Source organism: Calonectris borealis, chromosome Z, assembly GCF_964195595.1.
Source record: "Calonectris borealis chromosome Z, bCalBor7.hap1.2, whole genome shotgun sequence".
Classification (NCBI taxonomy): Eukaryota; Metazoa; Chordata; class Aves; order Procellariiformes; family Procellariidae; genus Calonectris; species Calonectris borealis.
In genome coordinates this window covers 75,079,203-75,106,925 of record NC_134352.1, presented here as the reverse complement: position 1 = coordinate 75,106,925, position 27,723 = coordinate 75,079,203, and the positions used below count along the sequence as shown (strand labels likewise).

Here is a 27,723-nt window from a genome sequence, read left to right as displayed (position 1 = left end):
CCATCCTGGTTTACGGACAAGAACTTGAAAACGTGTTTCCTTCCTGTTCATTAGGGTGAGATTCCTGCTCCTCTCTGCAACTCCTGTGTCAGCAACATTGATGCTGCCCTGCTGCTCTTCCGGCTCACCAGCAGCTGCAGGGATTTACGGATACATTCCCCGTCTATTTCGTACATACTCACAGTAGTACTTGGAAGCCACACCACAGTTTCTTGAGACAAAAGGTCAAATTCTGCAAGTTACTGCAAATCTTCAGCTCCAGCAGAATTCATCTGGAGCCAAGATCTTCTCCATGCTGTAGGAAGTGCTTGAGATGCTGCAGGACAAACCAAGCGTACTTGGCCAATGTGAACCTAAATCTCCAGAAAGCAATGCTGGCTGCTACGCAAACAGTCTTCCCCTTGCAGTGTTCAACTTATGTTTCAGATTTACATTAGATTTACATAAAAATAGATTTAGTCCATGACCCATTGTCAGGAGGAGAATTCTATATGAACTATTAAAACATGGCATGGGTATGACATGCCCCAAAACTGGCACGCCTGGGCCAGCTCACTCCAGCACAGGGCTAAGCAAACACGGCCACGCTGCATCCCATGCAGGTCTAGGAGCAGCAGGGCCACGTCCTCCTAGTGCTCTAGGGATCTACGTGACCTCAGCTGGCCCTGCACTGAAACAACCCAGAGTGCTACAACCACCTTCCCACAACCAGAAGCCCCGGAGATGCATCTCTAGGACACCAAATGGACCAAGGCTGGGTCTCGAAGCCAAAGTGTTTCCATGCACCCCAGTTCTCTAAGACTCTGGAAAACAGACCAGGACCTGTGCCAGATTTTGGCTCAAGTGACTTCAATCACTGATCACTATCAACATTCATGGAACACTCTGCAGAAATGGCAACATTTTCCCTGAATCCTGGGTTAAGCTCTCCCTCATTTACTACATTTTGGCCTACAATAATGGAATTCCACTGTGTATTTTAACTGAATATATTATTCCTCATTAGCAGTCTCAGGCTGTTACAAGTCTTTGGCGTAGCAAAACACCGAGTGCATTTACTCCAGAAGTGACGGCATTCCTACAACGAGCAAAATGTTTCCCGTCCATCAGGTAGAGCAGAGGTACTGAACCCTGCTCCGCAGGTTGTGCACCACCTCGCAAGCAGCGCAGTCTTTGCTGCAAACCAAACCTCTCCGCCGGAGCAACAGCTATCACAGGGCAAGGTCTGGAGAAGAAGAAGAACAGGGAAGAAGAAAAGTGACAGGACTCTGAAGAAATGTGTCTCAGCCTACAGTGAATGAAAGCGCATGTGCATGAGTTTGTGTGTGAAGTTGGGGCATATTCAGATAACTCAAACTTCACTAGCGTCCTTGCAGCCAGCATTTTTACCAGGCTGGCTGTAGGCAGCTCCCCAGTTAAATCCTGCGAAGCATTCTTCAAGGGCTGCTGCCTTTCTGCTGTTCTTCACGAACGCACAGTACCCACAAAAGCATCCATTTCTACCCACACGTGTCAAACGGGCTACCACCTCAAGTTCTCTGCAGTCGCAGCTCTACCAGGACTGTGGACTGTACCTTAAATTAACTTACAAAACAAGCCAGAGAGAACACGACTTGACTGTTGAATCCCAGGGCTAGAAGCAGGGAGGGGAAAAAACCCCAACACCCAAAGCAGCCAACAACTCTTTATGCCAAACGAGCAATTTTATTAAGGAAGTAACATCTGAAACAGACATGCCGCACACACACGTTCTGCAGCTGGAATCTCTTGTAGCTGATGCGTCTCTTGGTGATACGTAAGAAAATAATTCAGCTCAGCCTTGTACGGCTGGTGGTGGTGGCTTTGTGGTCGTAGCAAGCACAAAGCCTGGTAAAAAACTAGGCGCAGACTTCAGAAGATATACAGAGCAGATCTGCTGAGAAGCATCTTTTTTCCCTCTGCAGTGCACTCTGTGGACATAACATGCTTTCAAAGACTCACCAATGTTCAGCCTCAAGGGAGAGGTTCTGGGTGAGTGGAGAGAAGCCCTGGGCCAGCACAGCCCACTGGAGGCTGTCTTCTTCCCAAGGCTCCCCTGCTGCCAGACTGCATGTGTAAGGAGGAACATCTCTGCATGCAAACAGGGGACACTCTGCACTAGGGCAGAAAAAACTAGTGTCCATAGGGAGGACTATATCCACTTCAACTGAGAGTGCCCCACAAATTAAAAAAAATTAGGCAGCACCCACACCACACCATGCTGTCTTTGTCAGTTCTCACCCTAAGCCCATATGATTTATCACACTTTAAACAATAATAATGAAGCATTAAATGGCACTGACATACATAGGCCTGTTTGGCATTTGCTGGAGTACACAGAACATCTATATGAAACAAAAGAGATCTTTGCAGTTTCACATACCTGCCAGCTTCGAAGAGTTATATCTTATTGCTCTGCTCCCCCCAACAGCATCTCAAGGACTGATGATCAGTGTCAGAAAAAAGTCTCCCACCTTCTCCTTTCACTTTGGGGTGTGGTGGGTAGATACAGAAGTCTGGCTGTCATGGGTAGGACAGGGACCCTGGTTCTACAGTCTGGTTAAGGCTCTCTTCCTCCTGTTTTTTGCACTTGAAGAAAAGCTGTTCTCCAGTAAAGACAGGGCATACAGAAGATCCTCCACAGAGGAAGGATCCTGCCATCTTACTGTGCTTGCAGAATAGGATTCCCTCTGCTCACACTCAAAGTCCATGCATAGTCATACATCTGCTAAATCACAGCAAGATCCTTCCAGAGTGCCACAGGTTTTCTATTTCAAGAGGATTAATAATTTGCAGGCAACACACTTTCCTGACCATGCAGAAAAATCATGACATAGAGGATACATCATTAACACATTTCCACCAAAAGATCACGCACAGAGATATATTGGGCGAGATGACTAACCCTTCCAGTAGATCCATGCGAGGAATTAAATACTAAATTACGATTTTCTAAATATCATGACAATATTTAGTCACTACGTCAAAAATCTTTCCAAGAAGAAAGTAACATATGAGACATGCTCTCTTCCCATGAAAAAAATGAGGACTTAATTCCCACTCCAGTTGGAAGCTGGAGGTACCCTGCTGTAACAGGTCCCAAGATCACAGTTCAAGTCCAAGAAGAAGCCTTCACCACCTCTCTCACCCACCTTTTACCAATATCACCTGGAGGCTTCCCATCTCTCCACACCACCCCCATGAAGGGGGATCTTCTTTTTGAGCCAGGAGGTGGAGCCAAAGAGACACTCCCTACCGTGAAGAAAGGGTAAGCTGTGGGGGTAAAGAAACTGGGGTAGTGAACCTCAATTTCTACTGCCAAGGGTGCTACTGTGAGTCTATTACTATCAGTCACTATGAAATGGCAATTCCCAATAATGCTTTAGGATGCAAGAGACAGCTGAACAGACTCACAGAACAGCTCTAGAAAAGTTAAGACACCACCCACCTGAGCCAGCAAACGCCAGTTACTCTTCTTATTCAACAATTTGAGAATATTTTGGAATTAAAAACTTAGGACACATACACATTTCTAACAAACATGCTGACCAGAGGTGTCAGGCATCGAAAGTACTGTTGGGAGAGAATGAATTAACCTTTCTCATCAGAACTGCTACACACTAATGCATGGTATTTCTGAACAGCGCAGGGTCCAGTTCACATTGTGGAAGCATTCATAAAACCTAGAGTCTTGTGAGCTGAATGGCAGACACAGAGAGCACACTGTTGTGCAACACAATACTTACGATGCTTCCCATCTGCACTCCATTTCAAAGCATATTTTACTTGTTAGCTTCATTTAGAAGGTCCCCCCAGTTCCGCTGCAAGAGAGGACCCTGCCAAAACGCAGGGCTGCGCAGAAGCATTGAATTTGTATCAACATAAAGTAAATATGAAATAAGAATTAAGTACGCCTATGCCCTAACATGTACAAAACCCACTAAACACCAACAGACTTTTGTTTGCTTGAGGATTAGGAGATATTTAGAGAACATGATGGCTGTGGCACTTGAACGCCACCAAAAGCTCTCCTAACTGAAAGCCAGGAATCATGATAGATTTAGGAAGTGATAATTCAGCTCTATTTTTTCCATCCAGTTGGAAGACAATATATTTTCTTTATTAAAAGCCTTCAGTACGCAAGCTTGCCAAGTGAAGCTCCTCTGCAAGGCTTGCAGCAGCGCTTTCATTTTAAAAATCTGGTATTCATGTGTCCTACAGGAAAGCATTTTGTGACTTGAGTTGTACAGGTTTTCTCCAAACGAACTGTTTAGTGGTTTTGGACGGAGTCCTGCCCCCACGGGAAAACGTGCCCTCATGCCAGACCGTAACTAAAGTTTCTGACCAGCCCCGAGCCAGAAGCCCCCAGCCCGGGTTGGGGGCCGCCCCGCATCCCTCGTCCCCGCGCAGCCCCGGACCCGACGCCTGCCCAGCGCCGGCGGTGCGGCAGCGGGGCCGCGGCGGGTCCCGCGGGTAACCCCACCGCCCGGTCGGACCCCGCGCCCCGGGGCCGCCCGGCAGCCGCAGCGCGGTCTTCCCCGGCGCCGCCGCGCCCCCGCCCCGCTCCGGCCGCCGACACAACTTGCGGCTCCGGCCGCCGCGCCCCGCGCACCCGGCGCACCTCTCCGCGTCTCCCGTCCCTCCGCCGGGCTCAGCCTCCTCGCATCAGCTGGCGGCCGCCGCTAATCCCCGCCGGCCGTCCCCCGCAGCCCGCTCATCCGCTTAATCACCTGCCGGCACCGAGCCGCGGAGCCGCTGCGCGCCGGCGGAGGCGGCGGCCGCTGCTGCTGCTGCTGCTACTGCCGCCGCCGGCGGGGAGGCACCTTCGGCGGCGCCGCCGCCTCCCGGGCGCGGGGCGCGGCTGCAGGCGGCCACGCACGGCCCCCGCGCCGCCCCGCCCCGCTCCGCGCCCCGCCGCGCACCGGCCTCCGCGCCGCGCAGGCGGGAGCCCTGACCTGGGGGCGCGCAGCGGAGCGCGCACGGAGCCCCCAGGGGCGCGCAGGGTCCGAAGCGCTGAGGAAGGGCAAAGACCGCCGTCGCGCACTGCCGGGCGCATCACCGGAGCGTCGCCCCCCCCACACCCGGTGGCTGGCGCCAGCCCCGGCCCCCCGGCTCTGTCCCCTACCCCGGTGCCCACCCCCTCCCCGAGCTCCCAGGCACAAGCCCTCTCTGCCGGGGGGATGAGCAGGGCAGCCCTGCTCTGCCTTAGGGGACCTGAACAGGTCGCTTCCCAGCGGGACCTGCTCCGGACACGGTGTACTTCCCTCCTACACACTTGCTCCATCCAAACCACGTTCCTGTTGAAAGCCATCCTGCATACTTTCCCCCCTTTGAAAATGTTTCCACTGGGGGCATCCAAATTAAAATCCCCACTGCTGCCTCCATACAACAACCAGGGGTTGTTTTCTTGCCTGGAGCGTGGCCTGATGTGCCAAAGCCAAGTGTCTTTATCACAGGCTGTCATCTCACGGCCATCTTTCAGGTCTGTGGCAGCCAGTTCCCGGCAGGCCTAACAGCAGTCAGGTTATACCCAATAGAGCATTTTTTACTTCTAGAGTCTCAACTATACAACTGTGGTCACAGTCGTCTTTCAATGACAGTTCTGGCCTTACACCAGGAGCAATCCACTGCTGTAACTGTATTAAAAATAAAAAGAATTACTGTGTTTGCCCAAGGAGTGAGCAGATCAGGCTGTAAGCAAGACAGACAAGGATGAAACTCTTCCACAGAGTCCCATACTGTATTGAAGCAGTCTTTTACCAGCTTAGCTTTGCTCACAGGAGTCCTGGTTCTCACATACAGTCCTACCCTACACAGAAAGAACCGTTCCTCCTGTTTTTCAGGCTTTTCAGCCTGATTTTCAGCCTTCTAGGAGTTTAGAGGGAGACAGGAGTTCAGAGGGAGACAGAAGAGATTCTGAGCTTTGTTCCTTGGAGCAATGTAGCCTGGTGTCAGTGCCTCAGCTCCCAGGCAGCACAGGTAGTTAATTAGGTGCCAAAATTGAACACACCAATAGTTAACATACCTAGAGCTAACCCGAAGGGAAGCTTTCAGTCCTTGGGATGTGCCTCTTTCTGGGGCTGAATGCTGCTAACCAGGAAATGCCTCCCTTCCAACCATGATTCATGGCCTGACATCTCCTGAGAAAAAAAACTCATAAGCCCCTTCATTTAAAAAGCGAAGATCAGATTTTGAGCACAGTGCGAGGAGGGTGCGATGGCTGCGCCCATCCTCTGAGCAGCACAGGGGCTGGGGAGTTCATCCAGGGTATGGACAGCAAGTTCAGCAGCCTCTGCGCAAGAGAAGAGAAATGCACACCAGCATTATTTTCCTAGCATTATTTTCATAGGAAAATAAGTAGCCTCCAAACAGCTCCTGCCTAAGCCCTCTCTGTCACCTCTTCTTTTAACTGTATTCCTCTGTGCAAAAGAGAATCCAAAATTCAGGACATTCACGTGGGAGGAGAGGTTGTCCTGAGTCCCTGCCCTAAAAACTGTTTATGTTGTGCCCACGACCTGGTAATTATTATAATACAAAAGAGCTTTGAAACAGGAATCACACCTGGGATGCCTCCTCTTGTCTTCCTAACTATTTAGGCTACAGTCATAAACAGGAAAGATACCACAGGGGTTATCCTGCACAGTCCCCTATGATACTGGAAGTCCAGAAAGCTCCATGAAAGGTTTATCCTATGGGCCACAAAATATGATCTAACTTCCTTCAAATGCAAAGTAAAATGCAAACTCCTGCCTGGTAAAATCTAAGGCATAAGCAGCCAGAGGGTGTCAGAAGGTGGCTTCTCCTCCCAGCTGGCCTGAGGAGGCACGGCGGGGAGGGAAGCGACATGGGACAAGGAGACAGACAAGCTGCTCAGGCCCACGCAACACCAAAGCGCCCTGGGCAAGAGTACAGAAACAGGCTCTTGGGCATCAGGAAAGTCCAAAACTGTTGGGCACTTCCCAGCTCCGGTGGCAGCTGTGCAGGGCTTTTCTAGGTCTATTTAGGAGCCAGCATCCCATTGAAATTTTGGGGGATTTGGCCCTAAATATTCACAGCTTTTATTTTGGAGAATATTGATAGTATTTAGGTATTTTATACATACACATGCAGCTGTGCATTTCAAAGTAAGCTGTTGTGATATAAGCCAAAACAGGATTTGACTCATATGTTTTTTTACAGATAAAGCATTGACTTATAAACACATAAAGCAGGTCTATCCAAAAGAAACACCACATACGTATGCAAAAAACAAGGAGAACTACTTAGACCAGACCATCTTCTACTGCCCTACAGCATATGGCATCAAATTCCTTTCTAGCTTGAGTTTCAGGAGTACAAAGTTAAGCACAGAGAAAACTAAGGATGGAGAAACTGTGGACTGGTGAAACTATTTCAGGTTGCAGCCAAAAGAAGGCTGCAGAAAAAACCGGTGTGGTACTTAGTTAATAAAGTTGCAGTTGCATCCCATGGCACTGCACAGGGAAAATGCTACATGGCATTTTTGGGACTACCGTTATTTTTGGTTCTTTACTCGTCGCCTTCTTTGCACATGCAAGTTTTTGATTCACATTCAGAAAAACAACAACGAACACAAATCATCTCAGAGCCACACTCGCACAAACTAAATGTCACTGAAATCAGCTCCACTAATGTGTTAGTATTAGAAGTTAACACTTCAGGAAGCAACTGAGGAGAGTTCATAAGCACTAGGTCTGTTCCCGAATACCTAAAACTGCACTACATTTAAGCCTTATCTCAAACGTTACCTTCAGAAGCTGGAAGCACTAGAAACATTCGGTTTTTTACAACAGACATAGACATTTACATTCTCCCAACACTGCTATGTACTGGGCACCAGATGTCTGACACCCCTGAGACACAATACACACAGATAAAGTCAATTATATGATACATGTTCCCAGGATCCAAGACTTTTGTGGATTTGATGGGCAGCAAAATGAATATACAGATTTAAATGAAATTCCTCTGAAAACACAATAAGCATCTACATCCAAGACCGCATATAACCCAGAACAACAATACAATGTTCCATTTTTTCCTAAAAGAAAACAGCAAACTTCAGAACTCAGCCAGAAACCACAAAAATTACACAAAAGAGGGTTAACACTGCATAGGAGTCCAGCGCGCCAAAGCAGAGCCAAGGACTGCAAAGGCCACATTCTGCTCCCAGCCATGCCAGTGTAAATACAAAAATCTCTTCCCTGACCTCTGCGTGGATCTCCCCACAGTTTGCTCGGTCGATTCAGTGCAGTCAGGCCATCGAGTTCCCTAAGTCTCCGCAAACACCACCTCCAGAAAGCCCCATTTCTGCACCACATGCTATTACATTATGAGATGAATGCCACAGAGAAAACCTTTCCCTTACCATTTCTTCTGCACACAACAAAAGTAATTTTTTTTAAAAAATGCAAGTTTAATAGCTCCAACACACAACTACTATAAACAGCCCTGGAGAGCTGAATACCACAGCCAGCATCCCCCCAGAGCCACCCAGGGCTCAGCTAGGAGTTACACCCTCATCCTTTCGTGCTGGCTGCAAACCCGCCGCAAATTCACAGGGTGTACAGAAAAATGCCAATGACCAAAAAAATTCCAAACAGCTCCAGGTCTGGCTGAAAACACCCAGCCCTTAATCTGTAGCGGGGTTTTATATGCAAATTGCAGGCAGACAGGCCCTTGCAAGAGCTATACTGGGATTATCTGTAAACACTCGCTTATTCCTCCCACCATACAAATAGTAGGAAATGAGATGTTTTTCAGTGATTTTGGGTGGGGTGGGGTGTGTTCTGGTGTTTCGTCCCTGTGTGTCAGCAAGCTCTTCAGCTGTGCTCCTTACTTACACGGGTGCTAGTTAGAGATGTTTTCTCCTATTACAGAAGGCAGGGTTTCTTAGGCAAAAGATGAAAAGCAAATCATAAGAAGCAGTCCTGAGAGCTGCTGGGAGATTGAATCTCTCAATTTTATTGATCTATTCATTTATCCATAATTATTATTTTTATAGCACTCAAAATACAGTCAGTAATTTGTAATGAAAATACGGACATAGGGTCTTTGTTCCAGAAAGCTTACATTGTAACTTCCTATGTTAAGGCTAATTGATGTTTAAAATATGAAAGCTCACTAGCCTTCACAACAGAAATTTTAAGAAAATCTCTCCAGTGGACTGGGTTTTTTTTGTTTGTTTCCTTGGGGGGGGGGTGCACGGTAAGACTGACTGTATTGATAACCCTCTCCCATTGCTCCCCACAAGCCCTTTTCTGGAATACATCTTCCAAATATACCCCATTAGCCAGAGGTTGAGCTCTATGGGCATTTTATAGCTCTGACCTCACTTTTTATTTAATTTCTTTATGTGCTTGTAGAATTTATTTAGAGGTTACTACAGATCTAGGGGATAAAGCCTTCTCACCCAGAAGTTCTCTAATTCAGGTAAACATGTATTACCAGCATAATACAGTATCAATCAGTACCCAACAGTGGAGATTTATATGGCATTAAGTATACTGTATTTAACTGCAAAATACAAAGCAGTAACTCAAGATTGGAGAGCAGAAAGCAGATATAAGGAAATGTACTAGTACCACTGAAATAAACCAGAGAGTAATAACGTAGAAATCACAGTCTTAAAGCAATTTGCCTTATCTGCTACATTTAACACCAGCTACAGTTATTAAAATGAAAAAATCACCAAGCCATCTTCCACATGTCAATCCTTATTTACTGTTTGCATTTCTCTTGGTAATGTCCTCTGTTTAATTTTAATTTCTGTTCACTTAATAGATTCACTTCTTTACAGTGTATGGCTCAGGTTTGAGACTACACAGGAACATGCATTTCCTCAAAACAATCTCATATCACTAAGATTTTTTTTTCCCCCAAAGTGGAAACACTTATCTAAGCTTGTTTTTGGAAATTATAACTTGGATTTACATTATGCTTTAAAAACAAAAAAAAAAGTGAAAGGCCAGGTTTTATCCTGCCTTGAATTCAAAGACTCGCAGCAAGACCTCCATCCACTACACAGAGACAGACATTTTCTCCCAGATAATCTTTCAGGCACCGAGGGAAAAATACTTCACAAAGATATAATATCTTACATTATGTACTCACCCTTAGACCTCTACTTAAATTCCATTCTTTCCCTCCCCAAGGTGATGCCAGTTTTCTCTGCTCTTAACCTTTCTCCTGTATTGCGCAATTAAGACAAACTTTTTTTGCAGTGTTGAAGACTACGTTCTGAGTTTTCCTTACCCTCTTTAGTCCAAAGGTTACCATTTCACAAAGTATCCTAAGGACATTTGTACTACCAAGAAATATTTTGAAAACAAGAACTATTTTTAACTCGGCTAAGTTCTGCTGAGTGTAAAATGTTGCACAGGGTGCTCAGCAGCCTAGGGGAACGCAGCTATCATCAGAGTTTGTTTTCTTTGCGGGAGAACAGCAATCTGAATCTTCCAGCAACAAGATTCTGTACACACAGTACGCAATGTACATCTCATTATAAACTTAAAGGGTCAACAGATAGGGGAAAAATGTACTTAAGACCTGCCAGCCACTAGCTAGAGGCAGCAAGGCGCTGCTGCGAGTCGGGAGGGCTCTTCTAGAATTCTTCAGAGAGTTCTATGATTCTAGAAGAAACGTAGGTGTGATCAGCAGAGAGGCAGGTATGTCACTCCACAGACAGCTGCTGCGGTGGATGGCTTTGGGGCTGGGCTTTTTTTTTCCCCCCCTGTGGAAAACTCATTGCTTTTCAGCTGCTTTTCAGGGCTCAGTTTTGGGGCCGGTCCTGTTCAATATCTTTATCAACGATCTGGACGAGGGGATCGAGTGCTCCCTCAGTCAGTTTGCAGACGACACCAAGTTGGGCAGGAGTGTTGATCTGCTGGAGGGTAGGAAGGCTCTGCAGAGGGACCTGGACAGGCTGGATCGATGGGCCGAGGCCAACTGCATGAGGTTCAACAAGGCCAAGTGCCGGGTCCTGCACTTCGGCCACAACAACCCCAGGCAACGCTACAGGCTTGGGGAAGAGTGGCTGGAAAGCTGCCCGGAGGAAAAGGACCTGGGGGTGCTGGTTGACAGCCGGCTGAACATGAGCCGGCAGTGTGGCCAGGTGGCCAGGAAGGCCAACGGCATCCTGGCCTGTATCAGAAATAGTGTGGCCAGCAGGAGCAGGGAGGTGATCGTGCCCCTGTACTCGGCACTGGTGAGGCTGCACCTCGAATCCTGTGTTCAGTTTTGGGCCCCTCACTACAAGAACGACACCCTGGAAGTATTTAAAAGACATGTAGATCATAGAATCATAGAATCACTAAGGTTGGAAAAGACCTCTAAGAACATTGAGTCCAACCGTCAACCCAACACACCATGCCCACTACACCATGTCCCTAAGCGCCACATCTACACGTCTTTTAAATACTTCTAGGGATGGTGACTCCATCACTTCCCTGGGCAGCCTGTTCCAAGGCCTGACCACTCTTTCAGGAAAGAAATTTCTCCTAATGTCCAATCTAAACCTCCCTTGGCGCAACTTGAGGCCATTTCCTCTCGTCCTATCGCTGTTACTTGGGAGAAGAGACCAAGCCCCACCTCGCTACAACCTCCTTTCAGGGAGTTGTAGAGCGCGATGAGGTCTCCCCTCAGCCTCCTCTTCTCCAGGCTAAACAACCCCAGTTCCCTCAGCCGCTCCTCATAAGACTTGTGCTCCAGGCCCTTCACCAGCTTCGTTGCCCTCCTCTGGACACGCTCCAGCACCTCCATGTCCTTCTTGGAATTGATAAAGATATTGAACAGGACCGGCCCCAGTACTGAGTCCTGGGGAACACCGCTCGTGACCGGCCGCCAACTGGATTTAACTCCGTTCACCACAACTCTCTGGGCTCGGCCGTCCAGCCAGTTTTTTACCCAGCGAAGAGTGCACCTGTCTAGGCCGTGAGCCGCCAGCTTCTCTAGGAGAATGCTGCGGGAGACAGTGTCAAAGGCTTTACTGAAGTCCAGGCAGACCACATCCACAGCCTGTCCCTCATCCACGAGGCGGGTCACCTGGTCATAGAAGGAGATCAGGTTGGCCAAGCAGGACCTGCCTTCCATGAACCTGTGCTGGCTGGGCCTGATCCCCTGGTTGTCCTGCACATGGCTCATGAGTGCCCTCAAGATGAACGGCTCCATGATCTTCCCCGGCACCGAGGTCAGGCTGACCAGCCTGTAGTTCCCAGGGTCCTCCTTCCAGCCCTTCTTGTAGATGGGCATCACATTGGCAAGCCTCCAGTCATCCGGGACCTCCCCAGTTAACCAGGGCTGCTGGTAAATGATAGAAAGCGGCTCGGGAAGCTCCTCCGCCAGCTCCCTCCGTACCCTCGGGTGGATCCCATCCGGCCCCATAGACTTGTGAGCACCCAGGTGGCGTAGCAGGTCATTAACTTCTTCCTCTTGGATTATGGGGTGTTTATCCTGCTCTCCGTCCCTGTCTTCTAGCTCAGGGGGCTCTGACTGCTAAAGACTGAGGCAAAGAAGGCGTTAAGCTGCTCAGCCTTATCCTCATCCTCGGTGGCAATGTTCCCTCCTGCATCCAATAAAAGACGGAGATTCTCCTTGACTTTCCTTTTGTCATTAATATACTTGTAAAAACATTTTTTGTTGTCTCTCACAACAGTGGCCAGGTTGAGTTCTAGCTGAGCTTTTGCCTTTCTAAGTTCCTCTCTGCACGACCTAACGAGATCCCTGTACTCTTCTTGAGTTGCCTGCCCCTTCTTCCAAAGGTGGTAAAGATGAGGTGCTTAGGGACATGGTTTAGTGGGCATGGTGGTGTTGGGTTGACAGTTGGAGTTGATGATCTTAGAGGTCTTTTCCAACCTTAATGATTCTATGATTCTCTGCACACCCAGTACTGCTCATGTCTCATGCTGGGTTTTCCAAATCTACTGGAGAAGATTAATTGGGCCGAGAGATCAACCACCCCATCAGGGTGTTGCTGGCAACCTGCTCCAGGATGGTGCCTCCAGGTGCTCTCCCTGCCTTCCCCCAGTGCAGTATTGGAAGTGATTTAGCCGTGACATGAAATTGGACAAGACCACACATCCCAGAAGAAAGCATGAGGGAGATAAGGTAAAGACAAGAGAGGGAAGGGCCGGAGGAGAGGAAGGCCGGTGCCGGTTCCCATCCCCCGCCACGACCTCGACTGCACAATGATGCTGGGACAGGGGAGCAAGGCCAGCCCCTCTGCTGATGCACACCGACACTTAAACACACCTCCATGTGTGTAATGGGGAGTAATGCAAGCTCTGGCATGGTGCGTTTTCAGAGCAGCCATGGGAACAGAGCGTTTTATTCCTCTGCAACCATCCAGCAGGATGCTCTGGCACTACTTGCACTGCCCGCACCCCAGCTAGCGGGACTTGCGTAGCAGGTAGGGCTACACAAGCTCTCTGTTCAGGGGTTAACTCCCCCCAGGCAAATACACTGCCCATATGTGCCTGCTCACTAGGATTTCCTATCAAAGCAACATTTTTCCCTTCTCCTTAACTACAAAAATAACATAGGTTACAGTAGAGGCTGACCCCTCCAGCAACCTGTGCTCCACCCTGGAGTCATTTTATATTAGTCTCCCCAGTGTCCTACACCAGGGCTGCAGAGATTGTTCCAAATGTGGCTTTCATTTTATGCTAGAATAGCCTCCCTTAATGCAATACACTGTGCTCCGTACCTTATGATATTCAAAGTGGAAGCGTTTTTTTTTGCTTTTTAAGCATCACCAACCATCCTGCATTTTATCTATGTGTCAGCGCATGTCAGAACGTGCCATCCGCTCGCCCCTTATTAATGTTTCAAGAGTCTTCCTTAAAACATACATGAGATTTAGGGAGGGTTTTGTTCCAGGAGTCTTCTGACCGTTCTGTGCAGTCAGAGAGAGTAGTTTTATTTCACAGACTGGATTTAATATACAGAAACATACTGCATGTGTTTCCAAATATTTTCTTTCTAAAACCCTTACGAAAACCAGTGCCAAAATGTGCTCATTTCTCTTTAAGGAGGAATCCTAATTTGGATTTCTTGATCCAGATCATCTTAACACCAAGGCTCAATTTTGCTTGCTAAAGCAATCTACAGGCTCCAACGAATACAAATTAAATCTGCAAGGCTTTTTGCTTGGGCTAGATGGGTCCAACATGTCTGTTACAGGCTCCACACCGTGTACCAGTATCATCCGGTCCTGACTGCAGACCTCAGGCATTGTGCTTATGGGCTCCATGGGCAGGATCTTTCCTGGATTTCTGACCCGTTTTGGATTTTTCACTAGGATATCCCTGTATCTTGTTGGATAGGAGATTTATGACTGGTCCTTAGCTTCGTGTTAATTTTTCAGAGCCGTGATGTTTTCTTATGGACCAATCTGTGACAGCTGACCATATTTGAGAATGCATCCTGCAGGTCCAGTTCTCCTTTTACATGGTCATAAACCGAGTCACCTCTTCAGTTAATCGAGTTACCCTGGCGTAATGCTTACACGTATGGAAATCAGGAACCATGCCTCTGTCCTCTAATACTTGGGATTCACCTCCTTCCCCCTCAATGATTATGTAAAGTGTCTGGGAAAAAAATGAAGTCATTTTATAAGGGGTGAAAAATAATTTGCCTTTTGATTGTACCCAAAGAGAAGGAGCATTATGAACAGTAAATGTGCTTCTGTGGTTTCAGGCTTTCATTTGGTAAGGTCCCAAGCCTTCTTCCCAAGTCAGGAGCAGGTTTTGCCATCAATTGGAAGGAAAAAAAAATCAGGCCTCGGTAACTACACAGGAACATTTTGATCAATTGGCACAATCTAAAGGTTAAAAGTTCCAATATGCAGCTGACCTGGGGAAAAATAAGAGTGACAGTAAGTTTAAAATTTAAATAGTCAATCAAGCTATTTCTCCAGGACACAATTTTCAGGCTACTTTGATGAATGCTGCCAAAAGAGCAGGCGGCAAAATGTGATCGAGATGGAAACCCTCAGCCTCACCTCACGTTCACTTTTTTTGTCCCATTCCCTGCACAAAGTTAGTCCTCAGAAGAGGAGTCTGGGGAAGCCTAGAAACAGAAGTCCCTGGAGAACATGAATGGCAGCACAAACCTCCTCCCTGTGTCCACGCCTGAAACTCCCAGACCGCTCCTGCACGTCTCCCGTGGGCTCCCTGACTGCCAAACTGGGGACCATAAAACAAGGGGGACTGTGTGTGTGATTGAGCATGAGAGAGGGTTGTGTTTGGGGGCTGGGATAGACGGATGCTCCCAGCATTACCAGGCTGTTCCCAGTACGTGGCCATGCAGCCATGAGATGAATTATACGGTTATATTTAATCCTATTTTTGTTTTTCTCACATGCTTATCTTGATATTGATACGGGTTCCTCCTCAGCTCAGTTGCTTCCCAAGGAGCCTGTTCATACTTGCAAGGAAGTTCTCACCAAATAAGAGTTGCATTGAACAGGAAACCATTTCATCACATTTTCCCCAATAAAGCCCCAAATTGGCTCCTTTGTCCTCAATAAACACACATGCCACATCCAGAGCTGCCCTGCTAGACTTTTGCACTGTTTCAGCTCTAAAAGATAACCTGGTGAGGGTATAATACGCAAAGTTTTATAAATTGGAGTGATTGCTCCAACCAGAAAATTGGCAGCTCCAGCAGGCTTGGCTTTGGACCTTCTCACTTCACAACAAACCTCAAATACCATACTGGAAAGCAAACTTCAGCTGCGTGTTGGCTGGAGCACCACGACAAAAACAAGGTTGTTTTTTTTATTCTCAAAGCCTGCACTAGGCGCAGAAAAGGACAGTGTTTTGGCTTCAAGGCCTCGGAAAAACAGAATTCAGTTTTTCCATTCTGTCATTATTCTAGCAAAACCCTACAGGTAAATAAGTCTCACTTGTTTGCACTGACGCCTCTTGGAGACACTTGGGAAGACTGGATAATGGCTAAATTCATAACCAGGCAGGTATCTCACAAGCTAGGGCTTATTTGTATTGCTCAAATGTACTTCTGCAGAAACAGGTATTTCAAAGAATTTTAGCCCTTATGAAGCTGCTCTGACTTTATAACCCTCCAACAGACAGGCAGGTACCTGGAAAGAAACGCTCCACAGTAAACCCCAGCATTTAATAAAGTGCTTTTCCCCCGGAGAGCTCGAGCACCTGCAGAAAGCGAGCTGCTGTCATCACCTCCCTGTCACCGGTGCCGTGACTTGTTCGCAGTGGGGGGAAAAAGCTTGACCAGGACCCAACACTTCTTAAGTCCACACGTGCTATCCATTAGGCTGTAAGACCCTGACAGGAGTTAGATACATAGCTCTAAGTCATATACAGTTTATGCAAACATAACTTACAAGTAAATGATTTAAAATAGAAGCATGCAGAAGAGAAACGGAAGGTAAAGCAGGCAACCAGCACAAGCTCGCTGCAGAAAGCAACACGAACTACAAGCAAGTAGCAAATGCCATTAATATGTGAAGAAGGCAAAACTTTACATGGAATTTAAACTAGATCTTTACATTGGGTTTATGCTGGATTCTTACACCAGTTTATGACTCGGTATATAGGAAGGTATATGACATTTTTTAATCTAAAGGAGATCTTGACTTGGCTTCACCAAGTTACGCATGATTCCTCTAATGTAGTACACAGCCAGTGGGTCCCAAGTGTGCTGCATGCACGTTGAAGATTATATAAAAAGGGAGAATATGCCTCCTCGTATTCTTTAATACTATTATTGATACTATCACTAAATGAGAGAATATCCTCGAGGCTGGGAAAACCTCAGGGAGTATGGGAGCTGGCACCTGGACTCAGGATTGTTTTCCTTGGTTATTAGAGCTGGCTGAACTGTTTTAATAGATAATGATATCTAATTTAATTACGTATTAGACAAAACACTTTTGATTATTATTCAGCCAGCCAGAATTAATGAATTTCTAACTCCTTCTTCCATCCTAAATTTTTTCTACCCTCTTCTGTTTTCAACTCTTCTGAAATCCACCTCTCTCAAGGCAGGTATTTACTTCTCTACTAACTTGCATGATTTTTTTTTTTAATGATGATGCCCCTTAAACTCATTTACACAGTTTATAATTTGATTCTTGGGTCATCAGAGAAAGCATTTAAGTCACAAAATAATTCTAATAAAGCACTGAGATTTTGCCTTTCTCACACACTATTTAAAGCAGAGTCCATTTAAAGGCAGAGCCCTGCAGTAAACCCTTGTTGACTTTGAATTCTGTACACCAGCCGTTAACTTCTCATCCATTTGGCATCTGTACACTTTTTTTAACTATTATTATTTCTTTCTCCACAGCATAACTGGTGAATTATTGAAATACGATTTATTTTAACCACATAGTTCATCCTGATGAAATTGGCTAGTTACTAAATAATTTTCTGCTCTGCTGTACATATGACTTACTTTCCAAATGCAAGCAATGATCGAAAAACAGACCAGAGAGGAGACAATTTTGTGTATTGGTGGGTCAGATACGGAGTGGCAGGAAGAAATCTGGAAGGCAGTGTTTCCCCATTTCCATGGAGGCAAATGGGAATCAATTCCACCAAAGCCCACAGTGTTATGGTACTGCAGAGACCTCAGGCATAGCTTTGTTTTGCTGTGCAAGAAAGCTGCACTTCAGACCACTCACCGGCAAGGAAAGCAGCGAGAGTGAGCAGGAGATGAAGTCATGAACCCTTGGTGGTTCCTTCAGTACCTGCAGCCATGCAAGCGTGACATTCCCAGGGCTACCCACGTACAGAGAACCCAGCTCAGGGTGAATCAACCTCCCCGCACACCTACAGCCCCAAACATAGCTCCTTCCAGCTGAAGGCAAAGAATAATCCCCCGTGATTAAGCATTAAGCTGTCAGATACCTACGAGCCAACGAGATCCAAACACGAGCCCTAAACCAAGATGGTGATGAATATATGGTTCAAACCTGAAGCTGTTCATCAGATCCATGCAGCATGAGAAATGAAACTAAGAATATTTAGTTGCTACTGGTGTCTCTAAAAATATGTTCCCAGCAACTTAAAATTTACAAGCTTTTTACCATATTTCTGTTAAGACATGGTTTAAGAGAAAGTCCTGCCTGGCCAGCAGCAGTAATTAAAAAGCAGTTCTCACCTATTTAACTTGTAAAGGCTACAGAAGAGCTCTGTCCTCAGATTTTTCTTAGAGCTCCCATTACTCAAAAGTAGAGGCAAATCCTGCTTTGCTACTTAATGCCTGCTGGCTTTGAAGCCAATGCAACTATTGCTCTTTTTATTCACAGGCCCTCGTTTTCAAATAGAGCACTTTTGGGAATAAGTGTTTTACTTGAATTAATTGCTTTTCCTGTTTGGGGAAAAAAAAACAAACAGGTTTATTCATTTAGGGAACTTGGCAACTGCAGATTGCCCATTACTTTTTTGGAAGAGATATTTTACAAAGAATGTTAACCCACAAATTCAGTAAACATATGGGATTTGCAAGTTAATCCAATAAGGCTATTAATGGTGATGCTCCAGAGGACTAGTCACCATCAGGAGGGGAAAGGAGACTAATTCTAAAAGGATTTCCCTAAAGCCATTTTCATGTTGTGAAGTTAAGAGCAAATTTCCTTTTAGTAGTGTTGGTTTGGGGGAAGGGAGGAAGATAATGGTAGAGACAACAAAAAAGAAGTTTGTGCTTATGTAAGTGTATTTCAAATTATACATCTGAGCTTTAAACAAAACAAAACGGCCTTTATCCATATTTGCCATTTTTTACACTACAGTGACTGAAAATAGGATACAAAATCCCTTAAGTTCAATTATTAAGGTCCAGAGTGGCCACCTTTGATTCATACTAATTTTAGCAGCTGTTCATGTGGACAATTAATTTGAAAATTGCGCTGTTACTAACATCCGTCAAACCAGCAATACAGTTAATGAATTTGGGAATACCTAAATTCTTAGCGAAATAAGTAGTAACACAAAACCCTTCTGTTTCTTAGGTCCTATGGACCACTTAGACTTGATATTCAGATTTATCCTCTGCACTGAAGTTCCAGCTACCAACTACAGCAACTGGTAACTTCATTCTCAGAGGACTGGATTATAACCTCTTTTACAATAGTTTAAATAAGGAGTAGCTGCTGAAAGTCCTTGAAGCGGCACATGTATGAGAGAGAGTCGGGTCTTCATGAGCAGTTCCCTCTCTGCATTCTGGCATAGTCAAATCTGCCCAAAATGCACAATGTATTTCTGTGCTCCTTAAAGGGTTTAGCTACCACACCAAACAAGTCCAAGAAACAATTAGACTAATTATATTACGTATATACACATCCTAAAAAGCATGTAACACTTTTCTCATTAATTCTTTGATAAGGCAGGCTAAATGCCTGGTTGACATAAGCCAAAAATTGCTTAAAATATTTATATGACATTGCCCTCTAGAGGAAACCCAGAAAAATCTGTGTTTTAGTAGAACTTTTCTACAGATGAAAATATGAAATGTCGTTTTCAGCAGAACAATTAGTGTGTTTGTTAGAAACCATTTTCAGTGAGAATGTCACACACCAGTTTGGCTCCATTTATCATCCATGAGTTTTCATGAAGGAATTCCCCAACCTCTAGTCCATTTTTCCTCATCTGGGCTCTGTATTCAGATAGATGGTACCACTAAGTTTACTGGTTACCACATGTCCGTGTTTTTCTCTTCACTTCCAGAACAAAAATAGTCCAGGCTATGAAAAATTGGCAAGCACTTAGTAATTCTTCAGTTATCATGGCACAAAGAGCCACTGGGCAATGTGTATAAGGATGAGAAGGAGGACATCACTGACTTTTGTTTCATCTAGTAGTTACTCTGCTAGCCTGAACCCATGCCAATGATCAAGTAACGTACTAGGAAAACACAGTCAAAATGATTGCTCTATTAATCAATTCTTTGTTTTGCCAGGTTTTTTTTTAGAAGATCACCAGTTATCTATAATACCTACTATGGAGAAGGGAAAAAACAGACCTTGCCACCTTTTTAAAAAATAGAAAAGAGTCTTAGGCATCAGCAGAAACAGTAATCTCCTTCAGTCACATTTCAACAATTCTGTTGCATTTTGAAAAAGCTTGAATCCATTTTCCATCTATCTTTATTTTCTCACAGTCTTGTTAAAGAGCCTTCAGCCTGGCTGGGCTCCTGAGTCTTGGAAGTTCTAGGGTGAAGTTTGCTGCTAATAATCACATTTGCCCTACTCTTGTCCTGTCTCAGTAGTTACAAACCTTCCTGAGCTGCCCCAAACCTTCTGGCAGTGCCTGCCAACTTATCTTTTCACTGGTACTGGTCTGTTAAAAGTGTTTCCCCTTGGAAGCCCAGATGATCTTGCTGAGTGTCACACATTTCATCCAGAGAAAGCGGCAAGAACAGTGAGTGATGCTGCAGAGCCTGCGGTTGATACATAAGCCCTTCCCGTCTTAGCCTACATCTGATAGAACGGAGACAGAAAAATAAGTTTCAAGGAGCATGTGATACTGCTCGGAGCTGGAGGCAAGTGTCACATCAGATAAGAAAAGCAATGAGTTTTCCATGGGAAAAAAAAGGCCCGGCCCCAAAGCCATCCACCGCAGCAGCTGTCTCTGGAGTTATATACCTGCCTCTCTGCTGATCACACCTACGTTTCTTCTATTTATCCTCTCACTTATGTCCATAGATGGCAGGTTTGTGCTGACGGCTAAGCCGTCTCTCTGAGGCTGATGCCGAGCATAGCCTCTGCCTGTGGAACCGTCTCCTGTTCATCATCTTTCAACTCTGCCGCTCCTGTCCTTCCCAAGCCAGGCCTGATTACCAGTGACAGGGGATAAGCGGGTTTTAAGCTGCCACCACCATTAATGCTTTTAGCTCTGGAGGGTCATGGCTTAGTCCTAGTGCATCCTGCAGGACAGCAACCATCACACCCAAAGGTACATGAGGTTGGCAAGAAGATACGATCATCGCCTGCTTGCAGAGCAGCCCCAAAACCCTTCTGAGAATGGGAACGCTGCTCACTTAGCCCAATGCTATGAGAAGAAACATTTCAGTGAAGATTGGAGAAGCTGTGCCTTTCCAGGACTCACAGCACATCAGTCGGTATGGGTGGGAAAGGACAACCTGCCATGTATCTCGCTGCAACCCAGTAACCTTACGCAAGTCGTCTCCTCCTCCTGCAGCAGCTCAGTGCTCCTGTCTCATGGAAATCAGTCTTCAGCCCATAGCCTGCTTTGTGCAAAACTGGACTTCCAGAGTATGAAGAGAAATTCACATTTAGATTAGAAGAGACAGTGTGAATGCACATTGCAAATTGGTGTGTAAGGGCACAAGCATTATAGAAAGAGCAAGAGTAATGGGCACAAAATGTTCCTTGCTCGTGTTTCTGAACATCTCTATTTTTAATTATTGATGGCTAAAACACTATTCTGTGCTATCAAATGCACTGCTGGAGAGGCTGTGAAAATAACTGTGGTGGCTGAAGGCCTCACCTGCTCCTTGGCTGGGTGGTGGAAAAAAGTGACCCTATTTTGCACATTCCAACAGTTTCCTAATTAGTTAAGTTCTGCTGCATCCTGACTGTGCTTCCAGATGACCTGAAAGCATGGAATGTTTGCTGCCCGCGAGGCTGAAAATCCCACTCAGGATGGAAAAGGGCTCTTGCTGGCACTTTGGCATCAGGGATAAATGACGAGGCACAAGGCTGATTCACCAAACCAGGCTGTTCCCACAGTAGATGAGGGGGGAGAGCAGAGCTCCCTCCCAAACAGTGGGCTTGTTCTCTTGTAATTACAGTGCGGTCAGAACAGCAAATGAAATGGAGATGCACAGCCATACATTTGGCAATGAAGTACAGCCTTCTAAGCAGAGCTTTCACAGCTCAATGGAACAAAACAAAAGCACACAAAAAAAGTTCAGGACAACCCACTCTGTAACTTCTGAAGCTTCTGCGCCTCCTAAGGCAACACCACCAAACTCTGTCCAAGTCTTTTCAAGCCTGATGCAATCTCTCTGAAAAGAAAGTGTGCAGAGCCAGAGCTGAGGAGCATTTGCTGCAGATGACCCTGGGGATGTTGCCTAATTATACATGTATGCTCTCTGGGGATCACGCTTTCTACCGAGAGACACCAGCTCTGTTGTTCAGCACCAACAGTGTGTAGAAGGTATTGATGAGCATATTGCTCCCCAAATGTTGGGACAAACATGCAAACACATACAGGACATGAGCCATTTAAATCAGTGGGAGTCTTTCCATCATCTTTTACGGATTTTAGATAAAACTGAGCTGAGCGAGAAGATAAATAAGATGCAAAGTTGAGGAGAATGAGGGGTTTGGAAAGCCTGTTGAGGAAGCAGTTGTAGTGGTGGGATGCTACGTTACTACAAGGGAACGGGTTTTGCCTCCGCGGAGGCTGGGCTTGGCGCGGGGAAGTTGAAAAGAAAGGCAGGAACCAGAGGGTGCAGAGGGCAAACTGAGCGAACCCATGCTCAGATTAATAAAGCAAAGAGGACAAACAAGCTAAATGATCTCTGCTGAGTCTGGGGATTAGTGGCCTTCTGCTTAAGTCTTTGGCTCTTGAGAGAGGATTTGGGATAAAGCTCATTTCTTCGGAGCAATTTATTTCTCAACACGTGTGGCTATGTCTGCTCATACCTTTCCTGAAGACATAAAAGAAGGGAAGAAAAACATCTCTTTCTTAGTTTCTTAGTCCTGTTATATTTTAAGGGGGAATTAATACCCACTATCAGCGTAAAGTACAGCAGCCATGCTTCAGAGGGGGGTCCATGCTCCAGCGTACAAGACTTCAGGAGCACAGTGAGACTTATGCTGTGTCTGAGAAATCCATAGGCTTCCTCACATTTTGCACAGGTTGAGCACACGTTTGCTGTCTCCCTGTTCACAGCAGCTCAGCTGGAGGAGAAAACCCTCAGCCAAAATCCCTACATGCTGTTTATTTTCCATCCTTGGGACTCACGTGCCAGGCAGCTCGGAGGGCATCTCAGCGTACGCTTCCCATCCATGCCCGTGATAACGAGACCCAGGTCTCAACCTCTGTGCCCTGATCCATCACTCAGCAGCATGAAGATTGGTAAAATGATATAAAAAAGGAAACCAATTCAACACCACAATAAGTTGGAGGTATTTTTTAGGTCAGTTATGAGAAATCTATTCCCTGAGATTGTATTTGGAGGCTGCAGCCTCCAGGACAACTGTGTTTGTTTTTCTCTGTGTAGTCAGTGCTGTCAATATTTTAACAAGGAGCTCCCACAGAAATGTTTGCCCCTTGGCCAAGGGCAAAGGGCCAGGATACATTTCCATTTGTTTTCCTATTAAAACAAAAATATTTTCATATGAACATAACCAAGAGAAGGCCCTACTAACACCAGGCAAAGCAGCTGCTTATACTGAACAGCACTTTGTGTTGGCAGCACTTTTGCTTTAGAAAGGAGGTGAGGAAACACAGTAAAACAGCGCAATCGATCCATGCAACCTGACATTCCCAGGAGGTGGGGGTGTGGTGAGACAAAGCTTTCTGTGATGACCTGGGATAGTTTTCTTGGGGTGATTTTTTCCTGAGAAAAAGGACGTATAAAGGAGATTTGCTCTGCCAAGTGGAAAATAAATCCACAATAACTTCCAGAGAAACACGAGCCCATCACAGGCACAGAAACCTGAAAAACTCCCCTTCCACCATAACACACCTAGTGCCCAACCCTACTAAAGAATGGATTTGTTACCAAAAACTTAAACTGAGGGCCTTGGCTGATGAGGAGAGGGAGCACAGCCCTTGCTCCCCGTTCCCACAGCATGCCATCCCCACACACCAGTCGGAGCACCTGGAAGTGTTTTGAACACTCTGCTGAGTAACACGGTGCTACAAAATCCTGCGGATGCTCCAGAGGCAACCACGGCCACCAGCACAGGGACAAAGTGGCCATGGCGAGCACAGCCAGCCTCCCGCAGTGGCAGCGTCTCACCACAGCAATGCCCCACAGAAAATGCAAAACTGGAGCATTGCACTTTGATATCAAAGAGTGACCACGTTCAGGGGGGTTTTCTTCCCAACAAGAAAATCTTTCTATTGCAGGGGCAAAACAGCTTATGATAAAAAATCATTCAGTTCAAACTTCTGAGGAGGGGGCAACTGAATAAAAAGTGCCTTGAAAGGTGTGCTCTTCTGAAACATCAGTTTTCAAACCATACTGTCAGATTTTTGAGCAGTTCTAATCAGATGCAGCAAAGGTCCCCATGCCCATCCCCTCAGTAGATGTACCGCTCTGCATCTCCTTGCATGCAGGGCTCCCAACAAGGGGGCAAAGAAGAAGAGCACCCTCCTGAAGACCACTGTTCAGAGCAGAATTTGGCTCCAAATACAGCCAGGGACTGCATATTGGCTTTCCAGCACCAGCAAGGACTGTTTTGATACAGAACCTTAAGATTTCATCCAGCTGAGCCCAGGACTGTTATTGACTGCTGCAGGCAAGCAGCACAAAGTGCTTTGCACATTTTGAGACCTGTAATTTGGTTCAGTATTGCGCTCTGTAATCAGCTGTAAACAGCTCTGTAAACACTTACAGAGAAGCAGGACTGTGTTTAGAATGTCCATATATCATGCAACTACTAATAGCCTTGACCTGTTAGGAGGACCAGGACGTTACCTTCATACTTCCAGCTATCCTGGAGCATGTAGATGTGATGTGCAGTAGCAGCAAGCACTCAGGAAAGACCTTGGCTCTGCTGGAAACCCCCAACTTTAGGTAAGGTCAAAGCTTTGCCTTCAGTAGTGGCAGCTGAAGCTCATTCTCCATTGCACATCTGATTTCTGAAGGTCTTTCTCAGCGTCTTTGAAAATAAACTGAGTTCCTCTGACATTCGACATGCCATATCTTGTGCTGGAGAGGAGTCCTAGAAACTCCCCCCAGGATGCTGGCTGAAGAGCAGAGACTAAGAAAATGCTGTGCAAAGGTATGGCTGTCAAAACACTTCTCTGTTTGTTTTTTGGAAGCAACTCCAGGTTCTGGGTTAAAAAGAAGCCAGTCAGTTCTCTGACTGTATTCCCACACATGGCGATGTTTGGTCATTTTTGGCGATGAGGAACATGACATTTTGAAGCAGTGGTTGGGTTTCCTCAACGACAAAATTATAATAATATCTCATGTTTATACCACACTGTCATCACTTGTAACATATCTTACTCTGCTTTCTTCAAAAACAGTTTGAATTTGGAAATCTATTCAGCACTGATTTTAAAGATTAGATGTATATGGTAGCTGTGTCCAAGCACTGCAGCTATGCTTGATGAAATTCATAATCAAATATTTCAAACTGAATGATATGCATGACAAAATAATTCTTTTGCAGTCCTCCCAGGACTTGCTCAATGAAGCCCCATTCAGTCATGCTCAAGAAATGAAGGATTCATCTGTCATCTGCAGGAATACTAACAGCTTCCCTCCAGTAAATGAGTAATAGCCCAAAATGAGAGTAGTAGTTCCAAAATACATAGGAAGTTGTTGTCTGGGGGAACATAACCCATGTGTTTTGGAGATACAGTTGTATAGACAAAAGATAAATAAACATGCAGACTTTTGACTAACCTTTATTCAGTACTCCAGTACGGCTCATTTCCCTGCAATTGTGTTTGATAGACACACACAATTTGCTAACTCTGAAGAGAGCAATAATTTTCCCTCACTCACTAACATCACCAAAAATGCCACCACCTACATCATTCCTCTCTAATGTAATAATATCGTTAAGCAAAGAGCTTTGATGATTATATTACTGCATAATGTTTCTCTAAACGAAAAGAAAGAAAAAAAAGAGCCAAGCTCAGCAATAATCAACCTGTTCTTGCTGTTTACATGGCAATCGGATGGAATTTAAATAAATAACTTTTCTTTAAAGAAGCCAGATTCAGCTTCCCTAGCAGGAAGAGACAGATGAGTGATGCCCACAGCCGGCTCCTCCGAGAAGCAGCGTGCTGCTCTTCTGCGCTGTGATGGACCCCATCACCACTCCGAGACCTGAGGACCTGAGGACCTGTAGGCACTGCTGGGCTACCCAGGCTGCAGATCAAGAGAGCTTCCTTTTAAAGAAGGGCCACTTCACTAGCGTTTTGTTTCCAAAACTGCCAATCCCCAAGATGAACCCCCTCTGGCAAGAGGTGGAGGATTTCATGCCCTCCGGTACATTGCAACCTCAGGTATGAATGAACATTTGCATCCTCATCTTTAGCAGAAAAAGGTCTTTGCCTTTGCAAAGGGAAATATGAGCAAGTCTGCTGGCCCACAAAGAGCAAAGCTGGGCCAATAACTGATTTCACAGCATGCAGCAGCTGAAATAAAAAAGCAAGAATAATCCACATCATTGCAAGAACCTTCATTTCTGATTTGAACTCTTCAGGGTTTCAAGTTTTCTGGGACGGGAGACAGCAAAAGAGGGCAAATGCAATAAAATCAAAGGGAATTTATTAAAATGAAGTTGTTCCAATCTGGAAAACACAAATATGTCTTGCTTTGAAAAAGTCTCAGAGAACATTTAGCTGTCAAAAAAGCTTCCCTCGACTCACATGCTTCCACAAAAATAAGATGCACCTGTAAAAAAATCTTCCAGTGCTGCTGAGTCTGTGTTCACTTTTACTTAAGAAAACAGTTTTATCCAAACCCAGGAAGACTCCTGTTTTAGTGAAGACCCTCCAATGCTTACGACGTACTATTTTTTGGCACAATGACCCCTCAAAATTTTCCAGTGGATGTACGAATAGCAGATGTAGACTAATTATCAATTTGCATTTGTTACTTATTTTCTACAGACCTTAAGAAGGAAGCCAGAGCTCTCCCAGGAGCTGGAAAGCAGAAGTCAAAACCGCTGCTCTCGGACATAAATCAGTACCAACTCTGACCTGCACCACATGCAAAAGTCAGCCGCTGGCAGCTGCTCTTCCACCCTTACCTCGCACCGGTGACATCCACGCCGACCATCAACTGGCCGTTCAGAGAAAGGATCTCATCCTTCAGGCGCACTCTCCCACACTTTCCGGCCGGGCTGTTTTTCTTCAAATCCGTCACCCAGATGCACCCGACATCGAGCACCGGCCCCTTATGCCCCTTCCTCTTCTTGCCTCCCCGACGCTTCTCCCCGTAGTCCCCCAGAGCAGGGATGTTTCCAAAGCTCAACCCGAGAACCTCGGTTTTTCGCATCTCCTGGGCCAGGTACATGGTGCAGATCTCCGTATCCGAAGTCCCGCAGCTCCCTGGCTGCAGTTTGCTCTCGTCCACAGAGAAGTTGAGCTGGATGTACTCGCTCAGCTTCTGGACAGCCGAGCGGCAGAGCTGCTGCTCGGTGTCCTCGGCCCCCTCCCGACGGCTGTTCTGCAGCCACTGGCACAGGAGGGGGAGGAAGACCCCTGCGTTGTCCTGTGTGATGGGCATCGCCGTCCCCGTGCATCCCCTCACGGCAGCAGCCCTGGACCTTCCCTCCGCCAGCTGCCACAGCCCCCTGCAGCCCCTGGGGCCATGCTGGAATAGGGCTGCAGATCCAAAGCAAGCCCCATCTAATCTCACGGGGACGTTTTTGGGGCTCCAACTGACCAAAAGCACAGGATGTTTGATGTGAACGTGCCGTAGCCAGCCCCACGGAAAGGTCGATGGATGACACCGTGGAGAGCGTCTGTGGCTGTCCGGGTA

General features: G+C 46.1%; 1 protein-coding gene across 1 annotated transcript in view; it reads right to left on the bottom strand.

Moving 5' to 3' along the window:
• The window catches only part of PDZD2 (PDZ domain containing 2), a 142,112-nt gene extending 114,644 nt beyond the window's left edge, over positions 1 to 27,468 (bottom strand). Inside the window, exon 1 of the mRNA XM_075137360.1 lies at positions 26,990 to 27,468. Within this exon, the coding sequence (XP_074993461.1) occupies positions 26,990 to 27,468 (479 nt within the window). The remainder of the gene's footprint in view (positions 1 to 26,989) is intronic.
• Between the last annotated feature and the right edge of the window lie 255 nt (positions 27,469 to 27,723).